The 18,589-nt window shown below is 28.3% G+C and overlaps 1 protein-coding gene across 2 annotated transcripts; it reads right to left on the reverse strand.

The window, feature by feature from the left end:
• Positions 1-4,940: 4,940 nt before the first annotated feature.
• Positions 4,941-8,294, reverse strand: LOC112687294 (RGM domain family member B-like). 2 transcript variants are annotated; one of them, XM_025559923.1, is made up of 4 exons: positions 7,580-8,294; positions 7,209-7,328; positions 5,686-6,152; positions 4,941-5,619 (listed from the first exon to the last, which is right to left on the reverse strand). In XM_025559923.1, exons 2-4 carry the CDS (start codon positions 7,264-7,266, stop codon positions 4,969-4,971), a joined length of 1,176 nt encoding a protein of 391 aa, XP_025415708.1. In that variant the 5' UTR covers positions 7,267-7,328; positions 7,580-8,294; the 3' UTR covers positions 4,941-4,968. The 2 variants fall into 2 exon arrangements, with proteins under 2 accessions (XP_025415708.1, XP_025415707.1); XM_025559922.1 differs by having other exon boundaries at positions 7,565-8,294.
• Between the last annotated feature and the right edge of the window lie 10,295 nt (positions 8,295-18,589).

The following is an 18,589-nucleotide window of genomic DNA, read 5'->3' on the forward strand; positions in this document are numbered from 1 at the left end:
AAAATATTTAAATGTAAATTATTCTTATGTAGAAGTATAGAAGCGGCTTGGACGTAATTACAAGAGGTGCACTGCACTCTCAAAAATATGGGGTGGGTGTATTTTTGTATATTTTTGGAAAACTTTTATCGTTAATACTTAATACTACTACCATGTTTATGGACTATGGTGATATTAATATATTATACTTATAGAATCAGATTTCTATAGTTCACTGTTATAGCTGATTATATTAGTACAGCTAATATATGTTATTATTAAAATATATTAAAAAAACGTGTCAGTCGTCATGGAAAAAAATTACTCGAAAATATTAAATACGTGACATGAGTATTAACTTTTATAAATAAAATGTTGTTATCATAGTAAATATATAGTGTGATCACGATCACAGGTACTACCTACTAAATATCTCAGACATTCTTATTATTTGTTATATTTTTATTTTATTATTATAGGTAGGTAAGTCTTCTTCTATCGTATCAGGCCCGGCTCAAGTGTTTAAACAAACGTAGGCCAAATTTAGTTTTTGCCGCCCCTTACTTGTAAATATTTTATCAAATATTTTTTTTTATATATAAAAATTTTCCAAGATAAATGGCGCCCTAGGCGTGGGCCTATGTCGCCTACCCCTTGAGCCGGGCCTGTATCGTATGGTCGACAACTTATCAGATTCCTTCACAATTCCAGTATTCGACAGTTTTCCTTCTTCGTCTTGTTTTACAACCCATTAAATCTCTATGATCCACAATTATATGTGGGGCTCTATAACACTGCAATATATGATCGTCTATTTGGACCTGTCCATACCTACACAGTTGGTCTTCTTGAATATCCCATCTCACTAAATTACTGTTAGTCCTAGCAACGCCTACCTTTAATCGGCTTAACGTTCTTCATAGTGCATATGGGAGGTCATTTCCAGTAGGAAGACTTTTTTGGGGAACGGTAGGTAAGTAACCTCCTGTTTTATTGTTACATCTAATTCCTAGGTATTTCAAAAAGTGCAAGTTTTGTTTTATATTTATTGTTAATGTTGGATACCTACTGATAAATACTGATTATACTAACATTTAAGCAATTTTTATATGGAATACAAAAAGCTAATGTATCTACATTTTTTTGTTGTATTTTTAGTTTTTAATTTTACTATTATAGCTAGGTAACGGTAACCCACTGTTTGATTGTTAGATATTATAATTTATAGGTATTATTATAGAATTTTTATTTTATATTTATTGTTAATTTTGGAACTATATAGACTTCTTTCATTAAAATTTAAGTAATTTATGAACATACATAGTTTAAACTTTAAATAGGATGTTATTTATTAAAACAGGTATAATTACTAGGAATGGGAATGAAATCCGGATATTCAAATCCGGATTTGAATCAAATTCTTATCCGGATTTGCCGAAGTATCCGGATTATATAGATTTATGAATTTGCTTTTCATATAACTTATAATTATTTTTAATTTCTAGTAAAATAAATTATTTTATTTTATTGCAATTACAAATTAATATTATATTTTATAAACTTCAATTTACTTATCATGATTTCAGCAGTTTTTATAATGTATCATTAGTTACCAAAATTACAATTTATTAAATTGTTGGGTTTACTTTATATCTCTCTGACTTAAGCTGAGCGTCCACTAGGTCGGAGAGGTCGGCGCGGCGCGGTGCGGATTTTATCCGGACACCCGTCCATATAACCTTTTTTTTAAAATTTAAATTAAAGATTATACTGCTTACAGTGATATTATGACTGAATACCCAATTACCTTATCTTAACTGCATAACCTATGAATGGTTATTGAATAAAATTTTCTGAAGATAAGTTGAATTTATAATATAATACAAAATAAGAATGATACAATAATAATTGTTATCGATGTAATTATTTACACGGACAAGTTTTCTTATAATTATCAAATAAAAATTATCTTTAAGTATTAAAAAGAATCATGTAGAGATATATTGTAGGAATAGTATTTGTAATTAAATAGAAAAATTGAATTTAATAATCCGGATAATTCGGATAATCCATGAAATCCAGATATGTCCATCACTAATAATTACCTAAACTGTTTTATGTAAACAAATAATTAAGAATAAATTAATTTGTCTTAAAACATTGTTATTTTGTTTTATTTTCATTATCCCCAGCAATTTTTTGTTGCGTACCTACCTACCTATATTATATTACCTATTTACGTCAGCCCTAATCTTAACTTATATTATGGGGCAAATGTAAAAACGTACATAGTAACCATTCGAAAATATAACTAATATAACTAATGATTTGTTTACTTCCCCCCCTTAGATTTTTTTGTGGCCAAAAAATAGCGGAGGAGCGCATGGTCCCTGTCCTCCCTGCGGGCGCCCTTCGTGATAGCGGTAGTGTTTAAAATCGATACAACTCGTTTACGCACATTCAAAATTTTTTACCTAAAAATCGATGACTCTGCGCACGACGAAGTCCAGTACGTGGGTAAAATCTTAAGATTTCTCTTCGTGATTATCAATAATCGTTTTTATTTTTAACGTCCACCAGTGGTTTTTCAGGTTAAAATAATTTCTGGTTTATTTTTAACTAGGGGTTTGTGTGGTATGTAAATATTTCGTTTTTTAGTAGAAATTTTAATATGATAACTTTATAAATCTATTAAAAAATAGTGACAAAGGAAAAGCACTCATGCTGCGCTAACGGGAAATATTTCTCTACATTTTTCATTTTTTTTGTTTTTTATGAATTAAGATGCATTAATAAAAAATGTCCTGCGAGTGTTATTGTTAATAAATCAAACAAAATAATAAAAGTAACCAACTCTCATAATCATGAGGATTATAATAATCAACGATAGTAAGCAAACGAGTTCTGATACTAGGGATTTTCGTTACAAGAAGCCAAAATATATGTGCGCAATCAAGTTGTGCATTTTTGCACAAACGAGTTGTAAAAAAGGTAAATGTGCGCAAACGAGTTGTAGCCGTTTAAAATATAGGTGGGTGGTCTAAATTAATATGTATACTCCTAATATCAATTGTCTCAATCAGCCACTGGGTATGGTAAACAACAGTTATTTATTGTTTGTCATAAATATGTCTTTATAACCTTTATTTTATATATTGCTAAGTTTAAATCATTTACCAAAGAAATTATACATATTTTGAAATTGATGGTTGATTTTCAAGTTTCAGTATATTTTAAATTTTTAACATGAGTGGTAAATGTAAATATTTCTTATTGTAACTTATGTACAAATTAATAATCTATTTAAAATATAAATAAAAACATATTTTTAGCATATTTTACATGTTCAAATAATATTTTAAGGTTTTTTTTTAGAGAATATTAGTTTTATATTTCAAACTTTTAAGAACCTAAAAATTTATTCTCTACTTATGAGTTATGAATTTATGATTTATAAATTAATGAATGAGCAGCTGAACTCGCAATTTTGATTCCGATTTATAAATTTTAATGAATACTTATAAAATAAAATTGACAAAGATAATTATTGGTAAACAGAACTATGGTTATTTAAATTTTCTAGTAGAATATAACTAATACATTTTGATGACAAGTATAAGTATAAGTATGACTACTATATAAATGTACATAGGTAATATACGTAGAAAACGTCGTCCGTAATTACTTAATATTATAAAATTATGAAAAAAACAATGAAACTCATAATTTTAAAGATGACATTACATATAACAAATTAAAATTTAAGTAGTTATCTTAAAAGGATTGCACTATTTATCTATTCAATTACACATAAATGACAACAAAATACATGTATAAATAAATATATATTTGTTAAGTAATTTGTTCATATTTTTTTTTTTATTAATTAAAAATATAAAGTATATCTTATTGATATCTACAAAAATATTAATAATAATCTAAATATTTGGCAGTATTTTGTGTTTTCTTCAAAACTGTAGATTTATAATAATTTATAATAATTATAATAATACTGTATATATTACCACTATAATACATAATAAATTAATAATTGTATTACAAATATTACTTATGATTATATATATTAATAATTTTAAGAAATGTATAGAATATAACATAAGTATATGAGCTTACAAAACATAATTGATGGCCTACTGGCATAACCACAAATCACCACCTATAATTTTAAATATGAACAAACAAGCAAAATTGTATTCAGGTATAAAAATTAATTCTAAACAATTTTATAATTAAATATAAAAAAAAAAACTTAAAATTATTTAAAAATAAAATCACAAAATTCGGACTAGGATCAGGCATATTGTACTAAATAAATTATATTTATTGATACCTATAATCTTTTTTCTTTTTACATCAATTTATACAGTTGGTAACATTAAAAAAAAAATGATTTGAACAGCTTACCAATCAATAATTTTTTAAAATAAAAATAATGTAACTGAGTTTTTAAGTTAAATCATTTACTATTTTATATACACAACTTATGGCTGGACATACTTAATCCATCCGAAATAATATTTCAAATAAAGTCAAAATTAAAAATACTATTATTTAGTATGTTAAAATAATATTTTAAGTGGAAAAATATAATTGTACATATATTTAATATTATCATGCATTTATTTGACAAGAGAAATTATTCTACATTTTAATCCGTTTAAAGTTTTTTTTATTTGAGTAATATTTAAATTTTTATAAAAAGAAAAAATCATTTAAAATTTAAAAAAAATTCTGTCAGGTAAAAAAAAAAATGTTTATAATATACTTAATGTAAAGGATAAATTTAAAATAATATGAAATCAATAATTAGGCTAATATTTTTGAACTTTAGATAGGTGTAGACAACCAATTAATCAATATATTAAATAAAAATCAGGAGGAAGATCTTAAATCGAAATAATTATTTCTGTTTAATTTATTTAAACGAGGGAAAAATGTGAAATACTTTAACTAAAAAATTAGGAACACTCAAAGAAAATTGTATAATGTTACAATAGAAATAATAAATAAGTTTAATCTATTAGTACAACAAGCACTATCTGTTGATGCAGGATTAAACTCAAATATACTAACAGTTCTATTAAACAAAGATCGTGGTTCAAAAAACAGTACATCAGAATATGCTGCATGTGAAGCATTAATGAACTGTTCATCGTGAGAAGTCATCATGTCAAACACACACCAATCTAAATACTGATCAGTAAGTCTATGTTCAGTAGGTCCAATACTATTATGACATAGAGTTAACACCCGATCTAAATCACTTATTGTAACTTGCTTAATATCTATTTGTTCAGAAGCTGGACAACCAGAAGAACATAATTCATTCTTTTCTTGATTAAATGTTTGTGCTAGTTCATCTGGCAATTTTGCAGAAATAGATAGATATTTACCAACACGAGTAACACTTATTATAGTAGAAATATATGATAATCGTATAATCACTGTCTCGCTGATGTTGTCATTAGAACGCCAGGAAAGAGAAACCGTTCGTAATGAACTTGGCCCAGATGATGTAGTACTGTCTTCAAATGTACTTGGTAGTGGAATATCTCCTTGAGCTTCATACAATTTTTGTTGAGTACACTCTGGCTTATGTGCTTTTAACATAACTGTCAACTAGAAATAAAAATAGATTTAAATCAACAATATTATATACAATTATTCTATTAATTAATAAATTACCTTAGTTGGAGCTGTTGCTGTTGTACTATTTAAAACAGCATCATTTGTCACCATAATACCAAAAAATGGGTTGTCTATCACTGGCCAAGCTCCGTGAATCCTGCATGTTTGATATCTGCCGTCGAATGTTCTCAGGTGAGGATCACCAAATAAGCCACAAAATTTATGTTCTTTTTTATCATCAAACAGTGAAGGACAAATACTTCTACGATTAGATGGAGTCAATGATTGGGAATGTTCACTAATATTGTTTCTCAGCAAGTTTTCATCGCATCTCTTTTTAAACTCTATCTTTGACGCTGACATAACAGAATGATAACTGATTTCTCCACGACATTTTCCTTTAAATAATTCCATACACGCGATATATAATTCTAAATCTTTACACTGAGATTCATTATCTTTAATTTCATAAGAAGAACATTTTTCTTGATGCATGGAGCATGGTACGGAAATACAGGAGTACGCTAAAAAATAATAAAATTTCTTATTTATTATGTCACAATGTGTCACAATGAATAACAAAATAAAATTTGGTATTCAAATCTGTACATTTTAACAAATTGGTGACAAATTATGTCATTAAGTTGGTCTGCTAACTTAGCTACTATTTGTAAAGCACTTAATAAAATAATTGTATGATGAATAGTATGAAATATTTTATTTGTATGTTATGATCAGTTATTATACCCATTGCACTAACAAAATAAAGATTTAATTATGTATTTTTTAATATACATTTAAGATAAATCTGATGAGTTTAAATAATACTCATTAAATAATAATTGTTAATAATACTGAAAAGTCTGAATAAAACTGTAGCAGACCTTATCAATATTTTGTTATGAGGTAGTTAATACCTTGTCGGTTTTGTTAGATAAATTTTATTAGCATTTATAATAAAATTCAAGATAATTGTGATTTGTTTTTAAATTCAAATTTAAATTAAATATATGATTCTAATGGATATGTATTTCAATAGTAATGAAATGGTGTTACTACAACTATTATTTAATTATTTTAACATAATTCAAAATCAAGAAAAAAATAAAGTAAACAAATGACAATATTTTTAACTATTTGTATGGACTGTGAGCACATTACCTATTTTAATAAGTATTAAACAAGCAAAAACTAACTAAACAATGACCAAAAATTATTTTAATAAAACAAATACTAATTTATAGTTTAGATAAGAACTATCTTATCTTTGTCTACAGAAACCAGTTTGATAATAAAAGTTATTAGAATTTATACTAGTATAATTAGTTAAACAAAGAACTTATACAAGTTGAGGCTTACTTATTTTGACACTTGAAAACAAATACTCAATAAATTTTACTGAAAACGGACAAAATCTTATACAATTGTAAAACCTAACATCAGATATATTGAACATGTCTTGAGATAGGTATACCTTAATGAGAATAGTCTTCAGGTACATTTACAGAGAAAACAGTTTATTAAGAATTGAGTACATCGGTGTTAGTCAACGTTAAAAGAGAATTACAAGTGTATATTACCTGCTATAACAACGGTCCATACTATCCAAACATAGTGAACTCTGTTGGCAACGACCATTGTAAAAGAGCTCAAGACGGGGTACCAATAATCAGCTACGTTACTATTTTCCCATGATGGATCTGTAAAAATGTCACGTTAGTTATAGGTGGTCAACAACAGATCATGTACGTGTGAACCGCGGGACAGTCGAAGGCGATCACCGTTTATTCGCAGTGCGTTTGTCAGTGACCGGGACGAAATCGAAAGCGTCGATGGGAAAACGGGATAAGACCACGGGTCAAACGCACCGCAACGCAAACGGTGACGACGACGACATGACGCGTTAAAGTGTGTAATAAAACGATTGCGACATTACCGTAGCGAACATTACCATTTACAGCGGGGCGGCGGCTGCAGCGACGGACGGGGAGACGACGACCGCGATCGCGGATGATCAACAGCGGTCGGCGGGGGCCCCGCGCGATCGATGAATCGGCAAACGGCCGGGGCGCGCGCGAAACGTTGACGCTCCGGCGACAAACGGCGGGTACCAGAAACACGTACGCCGCGCCGTTGTTTCTCGCGCGTAACAACGAGACCGGTGATCCGTTTGTCCGACGACGAGCGTGTTATCGGAACGGGAAAACAACTGGTCTCTAATCTCGGTCTATCTCGGTGAACGCGGTTACGTGCACGGCGGTGGCGGCGGCGGCGGCGGCGGTGAGTGCGTGTGCGGGCGGGCGCGCGTGTTCGCTATCGACGAGGAGGTGCGCGCAAAACGACGTAGCGCGTTAAACGTTATGTACCAGCGGACTGCGGTGCCGAACGAGATGCGGACGCACAGGCTTCGCGGCGGCGGAAGGGAATGTGGTCGGGCCAATCGGTGTGACCGGTCGTGTATAACGGGCACCGCAGCCGCCTTGGCTGCGACGAACGCCGGGAGGGGAAAGCCGTCGGTCGCCTCGCGCGTCGCGTGCGTGCGCGCCCGCACCGACACCTCGACGTCCCAGACTTGGTGTCGGCTCGCGGGATTCCTTCTTCGACCGGCTGCCAACCCCCGGTGTCCCGGCCGCCGCCGGTATTCCGTGTGTTATTGTGCGCGCGTACGTACGCACACACGTTCGCGTACGTCGGCGTGTGCAGTACAAACTCATTGTTACCGCCGGTTATACGGATTTCGGTGCACCACCTCGCCGCCGCCGCACAGTGAGAACGAATAATGTGCTGCTGCTGCGCGACGTATTGTTGTTGGGACCGCCGTGTGTACCTGTACCGGCTGCGTGCCTGTATTATACCCGAAACCGACGTACGCGTAGTACTACGACGTGCAGAGCGAGGCGGAGGGGCTGTTGGAAAAGAAATCGGATGGGAACGAAAGCGGAAAAAAAAAAAAAAAACGAATATAATAAAAATATGTGTACACATAATAATAATAATAAATCGGGAAAACGCGCGTGAACAACACAATGGTAGTGAATGGCCCGTCGCCGCGTCGTACGTGGTACATTGAGAGGACCGTGACGACGTTACGACAACGATGACGACAGTCGTTCCGTAGAAACGGTTTTTGAGAAGAAAAATAAAATTATACGTACACGGACGGAAAAATCTACTAGACAACCGTGGATTTCTGATTATTAATAAATATACGAGTGTGTACGTCAAGGCACGATATTACGGAATATTATATACATTACTCGTCCGCCGCGCACATCTCGACGACGATATGACGGTTTTTTTTTTTTTTTTTATTCTTCCACGTATTGGGTACGCGCGGTATACATCGCGTGTACGAAAAATAAAAACGTGCGGCGTATACGCGCGCGACCGTGTCAAAAACATAATAATTTTTATTATAATGTAGCGGACATGCATAATACATGATATTGGACGTTGGAAATCGTCCGATATGATCGTCTTCCGCCGCCTACGTACCTACCCGTATACACGGCCAATACGCGCGCAGAAGGTGACTCGCGTTTACCTCTTTTTATTGCCTCGTATGTGAGTACACATACAGGTACCTATTATTTATGCTCGTATGCGCACCATAATGTGTGTGCGCAGCGCTATAAGTATTCGCGGTGCTGGGTATCCACGTACCTGATAATATTGTTTCGTTATTTATTATTACGGTTATTAGCTATGCGCGTTTCCAGGGTGTACGTGACGCAAGAATATATTATAATATTTCACGCGTCTCCTGCATTATAATAATACACGAGTTAAATGTGTTCCGCGACGTACAGCATGTACCAGGAGCGTACCCAGGAATTTTTTATGGCGGGGGGTCCAACATTTTTATTTTATCTGTTTTCTAATTATAATTATAGTTTAACTCAATACTAACAAATTACTGTTCATAGACTATAGCATGGTTTATACATTATAGATATATAATATACCTAATCTATAAATTTTGTATATTGAAGGTAATGGGAAATTAAAATGCACTATATACTATTATTATACTAATTGCTATTAAACCGTTGAGTATGTAGAAATTTCAATGGGAGGTCTGGACTCAAAACCCCCCTTGCAGTGGCGTATCCAGAATGACTTTATGGGGGTGGGTACAGGAATAAAAATATATTATTATCTATGTCTACTATTTTTTTATTATTTACTATTTTATTATTTATTTCATAACATTTATTGATTAAATATTATATTGTCATTTTTATAAAAATTAAAAAATAATATACCTCCTCGTATTTACAATATTACAGTTAATAATAATAATAATTATTATTATTATTATTATAAAAAAATAACCATTATTTAATACCTATTAAAATAAATTTCAATTTTTTGCATGCAAAATGTACTAATGTACGAGAAAGTATTTAAATATTTTATTAACATTTCATATGTATATTTTAGTCTCTTATATATACTTTAAATCGTGTATGAAACGACACAAAACCACGGGTTTAATTTATTAGACAAAACGATGTAATAAGAAGCCTGATCCCGGCTTTACATTAATATTATCGTAATATGTATATATTTCGTTATGATAAATATGTGTTCATCGCGGTTTATGATGAATTTTTATCATTTTAAGACTTCAGTATAACACGGTTAAAATATTGGATCATATCAACTTAAATTTTCGTTAAAAATTAATATTATTTTTAAGTACGGTCAAGGAGGGCAATTTTCTTCATTGGCTACGCCTTTGGATAAATATATTATGTACAGCACGTACCGTGGATTAATACACGTTTATATATTAGTACATGATACTAATAAACATATATATTTTTTTTTATATTAAAATAGTAATGCAATAAGACTACAAAAATATTGCCGTAGATGTAACTTCTCCGTACTAATCTGTTGAATCTTGGTATGCAAAAAAGTATAAGACTTAGGTATACTTGTAAAACAAATACGTAAAATAAACAGGAACTACTTCCAATTTTTCTATTTATCTATTATAATATAATTAAAATTATATATTTAGGTATATGTTTGTAGTATTGTCTAATGAATCGAGTTATAAACACAAATAACAACTAATGAGGTTTATCTATCAAAGGTATATACTTCAAGAGAAACAATCATTCTGCTGCGTGAGAAGTTCCTGCACAGACTAATCTCATAGCGTCGAGACCAAAGCTACCCACTTAGATCTTGCGACTTGACGCCATGTGATTTTTTTTATAGGGATACACTAAGTCACGAGTTTACCAGAACAAAGTTCGAAATATCTTGGAACTTAAGCAAGGAATTTCTCGTGTCTTCAACGAACTTAATGGGGCAATGTGTGATCGGATGATTTTAAATTTTATGGAAAGAATAATCGCCTGTAGGGCTAGTAGGGATGATCATATTTCCAATATTGTTTTTCACTATTAAACCTTAACTTCTCCAGAAGAAAATTATATATTTGTTATGTTTTTTTAAAAGAAATAAATTTTATTCATTGCAGATTTAAATCCTGCTTTCTTTTTGAGATACCCTATATATATATATACACCTATATGATCAACTAATTTTTGATAACCAAAGCTTCATATCATTAAAATATTCTTCTTCAAATGCATAGATTTTTAGAAAATTCTATCTATTATAATGATGAAAGTTTAGTCACACAAGTTAAAAAAAAAATCACTTCCAAATGAATTTATAAAAAATATAAAATAAAGAATAATATTTTTTGAATTAAAACAAAGTAGAATAAATTAAATTATATAAGCTTTAATTAATTTTTTATTTTATATAATTAAATTTTTAAAATTTAAGGATTTTCATAAATATTTTCATGCAAAAATTGAATTCAAAAAATTTTAGTCGTAGTCTAACTATTTAAGTACAATTAAGTTAAATTATCTATTCGTTATGAAATATAAATATTTGGTAGCTGATATATATTATACTTGCTAGGGCTTTATGAATAAATACATTAAAAATAAGTAATAATAAAACCACACAATATTAAGTAAAAAATAATATAATTATAATACAAAAAAAGGAATAAGATTAGGTAAGTAGAAGTAATAGTATTGATATGGGCATTCTTTTATTGACTTATACAGAGTGTAAATTAATTGTAAATTATAAATCGAACGTGAAATGATAAGAACCGAAAAAACTGAAAACGTATCACTAATAATTTCATTTCAAATGATATATACTTCTAAAATTACCAGACAGAAGGCAAAAATTAATAGCAAATTAGAGTTATAAATTGTTAATAATTAGATTATTTTAAATTTCAACATTTCTAAAAAATAAAAAGTTGATACTTTTTACAATAATAATCAGTACCTTACATTAAATTAATTTCCTAATATTTGACACTATTTTCATATTAAATATTAATATAATATCATTAGTAGTGTATAAAATATAATTAAAAATAATTTAAAAAAATATTGTCTACAAAAAAAAACCTAATTTTTATAGCTATTCCTCTCTCTAATTTATGTATCATAATAGATAAATTTAATTTTAACCGATTGATTAAGGAGGCGATTTACCACAAACATCTTATACTTACATACATAATAACTATATTAACCACAAACGTTATTTTTAACGTGGTTGTATTGGGCGGATAAAACGATAAAAACCAAACGTAAAATAAATAAAATAATAGCCACTTATCACAAATACATACTTTACTACCGGTATTTAAAATAAATGTTGTATTTAGTGCCTACATGTTAGTAGTATTTAAAATAAAATAATGGTTTTTATATGTCAATAATTAACTATTTAATCATTTTAATGGAAATATTATCAATAAAGCAACATGATTATTAATAAAAGTGTTAAAAAAAGACCACGATGATTTAATAATAAAAAATTGTATATCTATGTTATACTAGTGTTTTTATAATGGTCTTCAAATAATGTGTGCCAGAAAATGTATTGAAAAACAATTTAATACTTCAGTGTACGAAATTCTACCTGTTCCCATGGATAGTTAAAAGATTACTAACATAGTAAATTACAAATAAGTGGAGTATATTTAAAATAGTACATATATATAATTATGGATTAAATATGCTTAAAATAAAAACCATAAAATGTTTTTTTATCTTCTTAAAAATGTTGTATACAATAATAATAATCTATGAGTGAAAAAAAATATAATATATGTACAGTTTAATAATATTAACATTTTTTTTTAAAGCTGGTAGAAAGGATTTACAGTTGGTGTGTAGGTAGTCGGTTTTTTTCGTTTCTGAGCATCAGAAACCCAACAATAATTGTAATGAAGTGTCACAAAGATAAATAATACCGCTAGTGTGAGTGGGATTAGTAAATTGTAAAATATGTAATTGGAAAAGGGAAAAAATATTAATAAAATATAGAAATATACGCTTTAATAAATAATTCACTGTGAAGGTTGTCTAGATCCAGTAGGTGCGTTTATTCTTACGCTGTATAATAAAAGGTGTGAACTGGTTTTGTACCACGTTCAATAACATATTGGTACTCAAACTTCGTTCACTAATATTAGTAATAATAATAAAACCTAGAACATTATTATTTTAGTATTGTAAATAATACTTTTATAAAATTGACATACATTTTGGAATTTTTATGCCTCATACTTTTGATAAATAGTAAGATGAAGATAAATTTTCCCGTGTATTCTTATATTCTGTAGATTAAAACAAAAAACAATTTTTTACACATATGTTATTCTTAACCAAAAAAGATTTTTTTTAAATTAATGTTTTGAATTGAAACATCTTACATTTAACTAATTTTTAATTTTTTAAAAAAATGGCTTTTATCAAATTTAAATGATTTTACAAATGTGTGCTTTAATATCAATAAACATACGAAATTAAAAAAAAAAAACAAGAACATTTAAATGTAATTTGATGTAAGCTCTATAATTTTCAACTACCGCAACTAACCATTACAGATTTAATGACCCTGTATCAATAAGTGTAAAAACTCAGTAGGCACAAAAGAAAATTGCTGGTTTACAAAATACAAACATAGTACCTATTATTTTAACACGAAACTCGACGTACTGGTTTTTAATACACCCGTTAACCGGCACAATCCTTTTTACACGAAGTGACGGTAGAGGAGCGTTGGGAACCCCTGCGTAAAATCACGCCGTACAATAGGGCATTCCATTCTGGTTATACACAAAGACTTTAACACCCGGTCCTGACTCCCGATGCTGTACCGTAGCTTAGTATTTAAATGATATGTATGATATATGACACATAACGCGTTATGAGAAAAATAAAACGGAAAAAACACATTCATTTTATGTGAACGTCCATTTTGGTATCCTTATATATATTCTGTTTGAACTTCGGCCTGAAAGAAAAGGAATGTATTTTATTATAAAAAAAAAGTCAATGAGCCAGACAGAATCAGCCGTCAAGTGTAAAGTAATAGCTGTTTATTTTTTCTCATTTATTCACGTCCTAAGATACAAAATACACCATTGTAAAATGAAACACGTAATATAAAAATAAAAAAAACCAAAATATAGATGGTACGTCGGTAAAACACCTACAACAGGTTCACTTTTAACGTACAGTTGAACTCTGGGTATTTTATAGTGAATTTTTATTTAAATATAGATATGTATTTTACAACGGTTCTTAATCTTAATCAGATTTGAATTTTAATTTAGATGCTGTAAAACCTTATGCGATTAAATCGTGTCCTCAATTTTATAAAATAATCTTATGACATTTATCATATTAAACAGACCACACATTTACAGCATTTTATATTTTAAGAACTAAACTTTATATAAATATTATTCAACAAAATTTCATATTCTAACCAATTTTGATAAAACTATAGCCATTAATATATTATTCAATAGTGTTTCTTATTTTTTTTTGATAAATGTTTTATTCAATTACGATACGTATAACTATTCGGATGAATAATATATATATATATAGTCATTAATACTTTAAAGTATAAATTAATAAATATATTGATTCAAATTATATGAATACGACTATACGATTATATATATTATGTAAATAATGATAGTTAAATCATAATGAAGACAATATCTGTTTTTATATTCAAGCACAGTTCATCATACTTCATGTAATACAAAAAAAAAAAAAAATTAATAAAATAAATGTTATTTCATATTTTTTATCACCGTCATTGGTAGCACAAAAATATACATATTAATATTTCTTTAATTTATATGTACAAAAATTGTTTAAATAATCACATATCTATTATATTGTTTAAAACCTAAATATATGAATGTATACCACGGTCTTTGAGTTAATATATATTTAATTATAAATTATTCAATTATACTATTCATATATTTATAGATTCTATTTGATACCTTCATAATTTGTTCTATATTAATATTTACTGTTTGCTAGGTTTATTATATTTTTATTTTATTATTAATCAAAAAAATTACACTTAAGCGAATCAGAAATGTTTGTTGCAAATATTACCTTCTGCACAGCCAATGGCTTAGAAAGTGATCCAAAAATATTTGTTGTAAATATATTTTTTATTTTTATTTGTATTGTATTTGACATGTTGTAAAAATAAATTGTATTTTATTACTACTGTTCTTAATATAGTTATTATTTTTAAATATAGATTGTAATTGATGCATGTTAGGTAACTTTTATCAATAAAAATAAAACTAAAATTAACTGTCCGTATTTTAAACAATGTATGATCAATATTTTCGATAGAGTTACCGTAATCTAGAATATTATGATGCAAATTGTAGATCCAGAAGAAAAAAATACATCTTAAAGAAGTAATGATTTTACATTTTTTGCATTTAATATTTTTCTTTGATTGGTATAATTTAAAAAATATATATACAGTAGAACCTCTGAATACCGGACACTCTTGATCGTTGAAAATTTGTCCCCTATTTGAAGATATCCGGTATTTAAAGGGAGAAATATAATATTAGTGAAATTAAAAATTTAAATTATAATTAAAAAATGTATTTATTTATTTAAAATGATTTATACATAGGTACAACATTATTTACTAAAAATCGATTACAATCGAAGATCGTGAATTCAATCTAATGTAACCAAAGACTTGAAGTTCCAAATCTTCATTAATATGATTTACTCTAGGTAGTCTACTGACTACTTTTAAAGGGTGGACTGTGTTTGCGCTTATCTAGAAAAACCTTGATTGCGCTTAATACAATTTACTAATACTTGTTTGCATAAATCTGGCAATATCACAATGCTTAATTAAAAGTTCCAATTTTTCAGACTTCAAACAGACAGAATAAAATATATTATAACTACTAATTACTACAATAATACATTACTAATCAATAAATATGGTAACAAGCGTAGTGATACAAAAATGAAAATAGTTGACCAAAATGAACAATTTTCATTTTTAAAGTTCTGTTTAATAAAATAAATAATATTTTTATCTGTCATATCTGTTATAATAATATATACATATCTAACTTTGTATCTTGTAGATAATTTTTATTACCTGGATAAGGAATTTTACCACTAGTCATTATATCAACCGTTATAGTTAGTCAGTTGTCATCGTATGTAATTACGTGCTTATGTTTTAATAAAATTGTTTTAAAAAATGACCGAAAATAGAAGTTGCACAAAGTGTATGCAAAAATTCTAAAGATTTACTTATTGCTGATAGTTATAAATTTAAAAAGTCTACGAAAGTAAATCTGGTAATGTAACGCAGCGTTGTACAATAAAATCCTGTCTAGCAAGGCCATAGGCGCAGTTAGGAGGGTGAAATAAGGTTATTAGCACCCCTGAGTTTAAATGTAGCACTCCTGTTTTTTTTAGATTTATATAATCTATAGTATATATAAACGACGCCCAAGGCAAAGATGGCTAGATGCAGTTAGAAGAGATATAGAGGAGTTAAAACCGGATTGGAATGGAAACTTAGATCTAGCCTACGCAAGAGATGTTTGGGAAAAACTGGTGTTAGAAGCAAAGAGCCTAAATGGCTCATAAAAGCTAAAAAAAAAAAAAATGGTATATACAATAGTATAGTATATAATAGTAATTACAATTAAATACCATTTTATTTTATTTTCAGCAATTTCAGCACCCTCAATATTTTTGCTCTAATTGCGCCCACGAGCAATACTAATTAAAAATGGAAATTCAACTATGAATAGCAATTTAATTCATAACCATGATATGAATGAAAAAAAATTAAATCGTCAATTTATTCCGAAGTGCGTGTAAAAAAAGAGCCAAAAACATGACTGATCGTTCAATTAAAATTATAAATAAATGAATTTAACCTATTAACTAACTTATGTCATTGTATGTATACATCCTTACTCTGTAAAAATAAATTATCCAACTCAATAATTTTAACTTTTAGACTTCAATTTTCAATACTGATAGAAAAGTATGATGTTTGTTTTTTATTTTGGCATTTATTAAAAATTACATACTAGAACCTACCTAAAATATTTTTATCTAGTAATATTTGTGTAAAAGTAAAAAAAAAAATAGGTTTAAATATTAGTCAATATATAATTGATTAAAGGTTAAAATTTTAAATATAAACAGCCAAATAATTAAAATAACTTTATAAGATAACTAAACAAAATAAATAATTACAATAAAAAATTATATTACCTGATATAATTTGATAAAAGCATGAACATTTTAACTCAAGGTTATTTAATTCATAACATTTTACTCCATTCATACATTCAAATTCAGTTTTATTACTTTTTTTTTTAATGTATACAATTAAATATTTATATCTGATAAGACTCAAGTATTTCCGCTGATGTTTACAGCAATAAAGAACCACAATGTAAATTATAGTGGCTAGAATATCGACCCACAATTTTATTTTACAAAGTATTTAAAATAAATGTTTAAAAACAGTGTGAAAAATAATCTTATATAATCAGATAAAATCAGTAAATTGGAAAATGTTTTTTTTAAATTTAAATGGCGAGTATTTGGGTAATATTTTAACCATCTGATAATATGAATTATTCATTGTTTTTTTGTACATAGTTAATTAAGAAAAAAACGAGTTTGGTGAATGCATGATTTATTGTACTGATTCGCGACTTATAAAGCGAAAATTTTCAAATATACAAGTAATTTAAAATGCAGTGATAATACATTTTTACTCTTTGTTAACATTGTTTCGTGGAACAATTGCTCATTCATTGTATAAACTATAAAGCATAAAGTAAAGTGAGGTATATTCGTGATAAATTTACAAAATGTCTACTTACACATTACATTTTAGTTCCCTACTGAATTTAATTAATAGTGGACATAGAGTTAAGGAATTAGAATCAATACAAATTTGAGATTGTATGACCTATACTTTTTTTTTATGGTAATTCAAAATCCACTACGAAAAGTAAGATAATTTTGTGATCATACAATAATTTCAATATTTCATCCAAATTATTTTTTATTATTATATAAAACAAATGTAAATTTAAGATAACAATTTAACAATACTTTTTTATTCTTAAATTCCTAAAAAAACAATATTAATCAAACTAATTAACTGAGAAAATTAAAATAAAAGAAATCATTCTACCTTTAATAAAAATTATAATTATAAAAAATAACAAGCTATTAATATCATGTGTATAAAAATTAAATTAATCAGGATTTTAAGTTCATATTTCTGTATCAGACTAGTTAACAACAATTACCACACAAAAAACTTCATAATTTTCATCAAATGACTGACAGCTCTAATGATAAATTGTTAAACAATAAGAACTCTGTACCCATTTTTTCCACATTTTTATTTTATATATGCCTTATAATGCTTTAAAAATATACATTTTTTATTCATTGAGCATTTTATCTGCTGTTACCTATTCAACATTATCGTAATTCCGACATTTTTTGGGCATTGTGCTAGTATGTGTGATCTAAAATCTACAAATTATTTT

The sequence above is a fragment of the Sipha flava genome, unplaced genomic scaffold (assembly GCF_003268045.1).
Source record: "Sipha flava isolate LNK unplaced genomic scaffold, YSA_version1 339_pilon_pilon, whole genome shotgun sequence".
Classification (NCBI taxonomy): domain Eukaryota; kingdom Metazoa; phylum Arthropoda; class Insecta; order Hemiptera; family Aphididae; genus Sipha; species Sipha flava.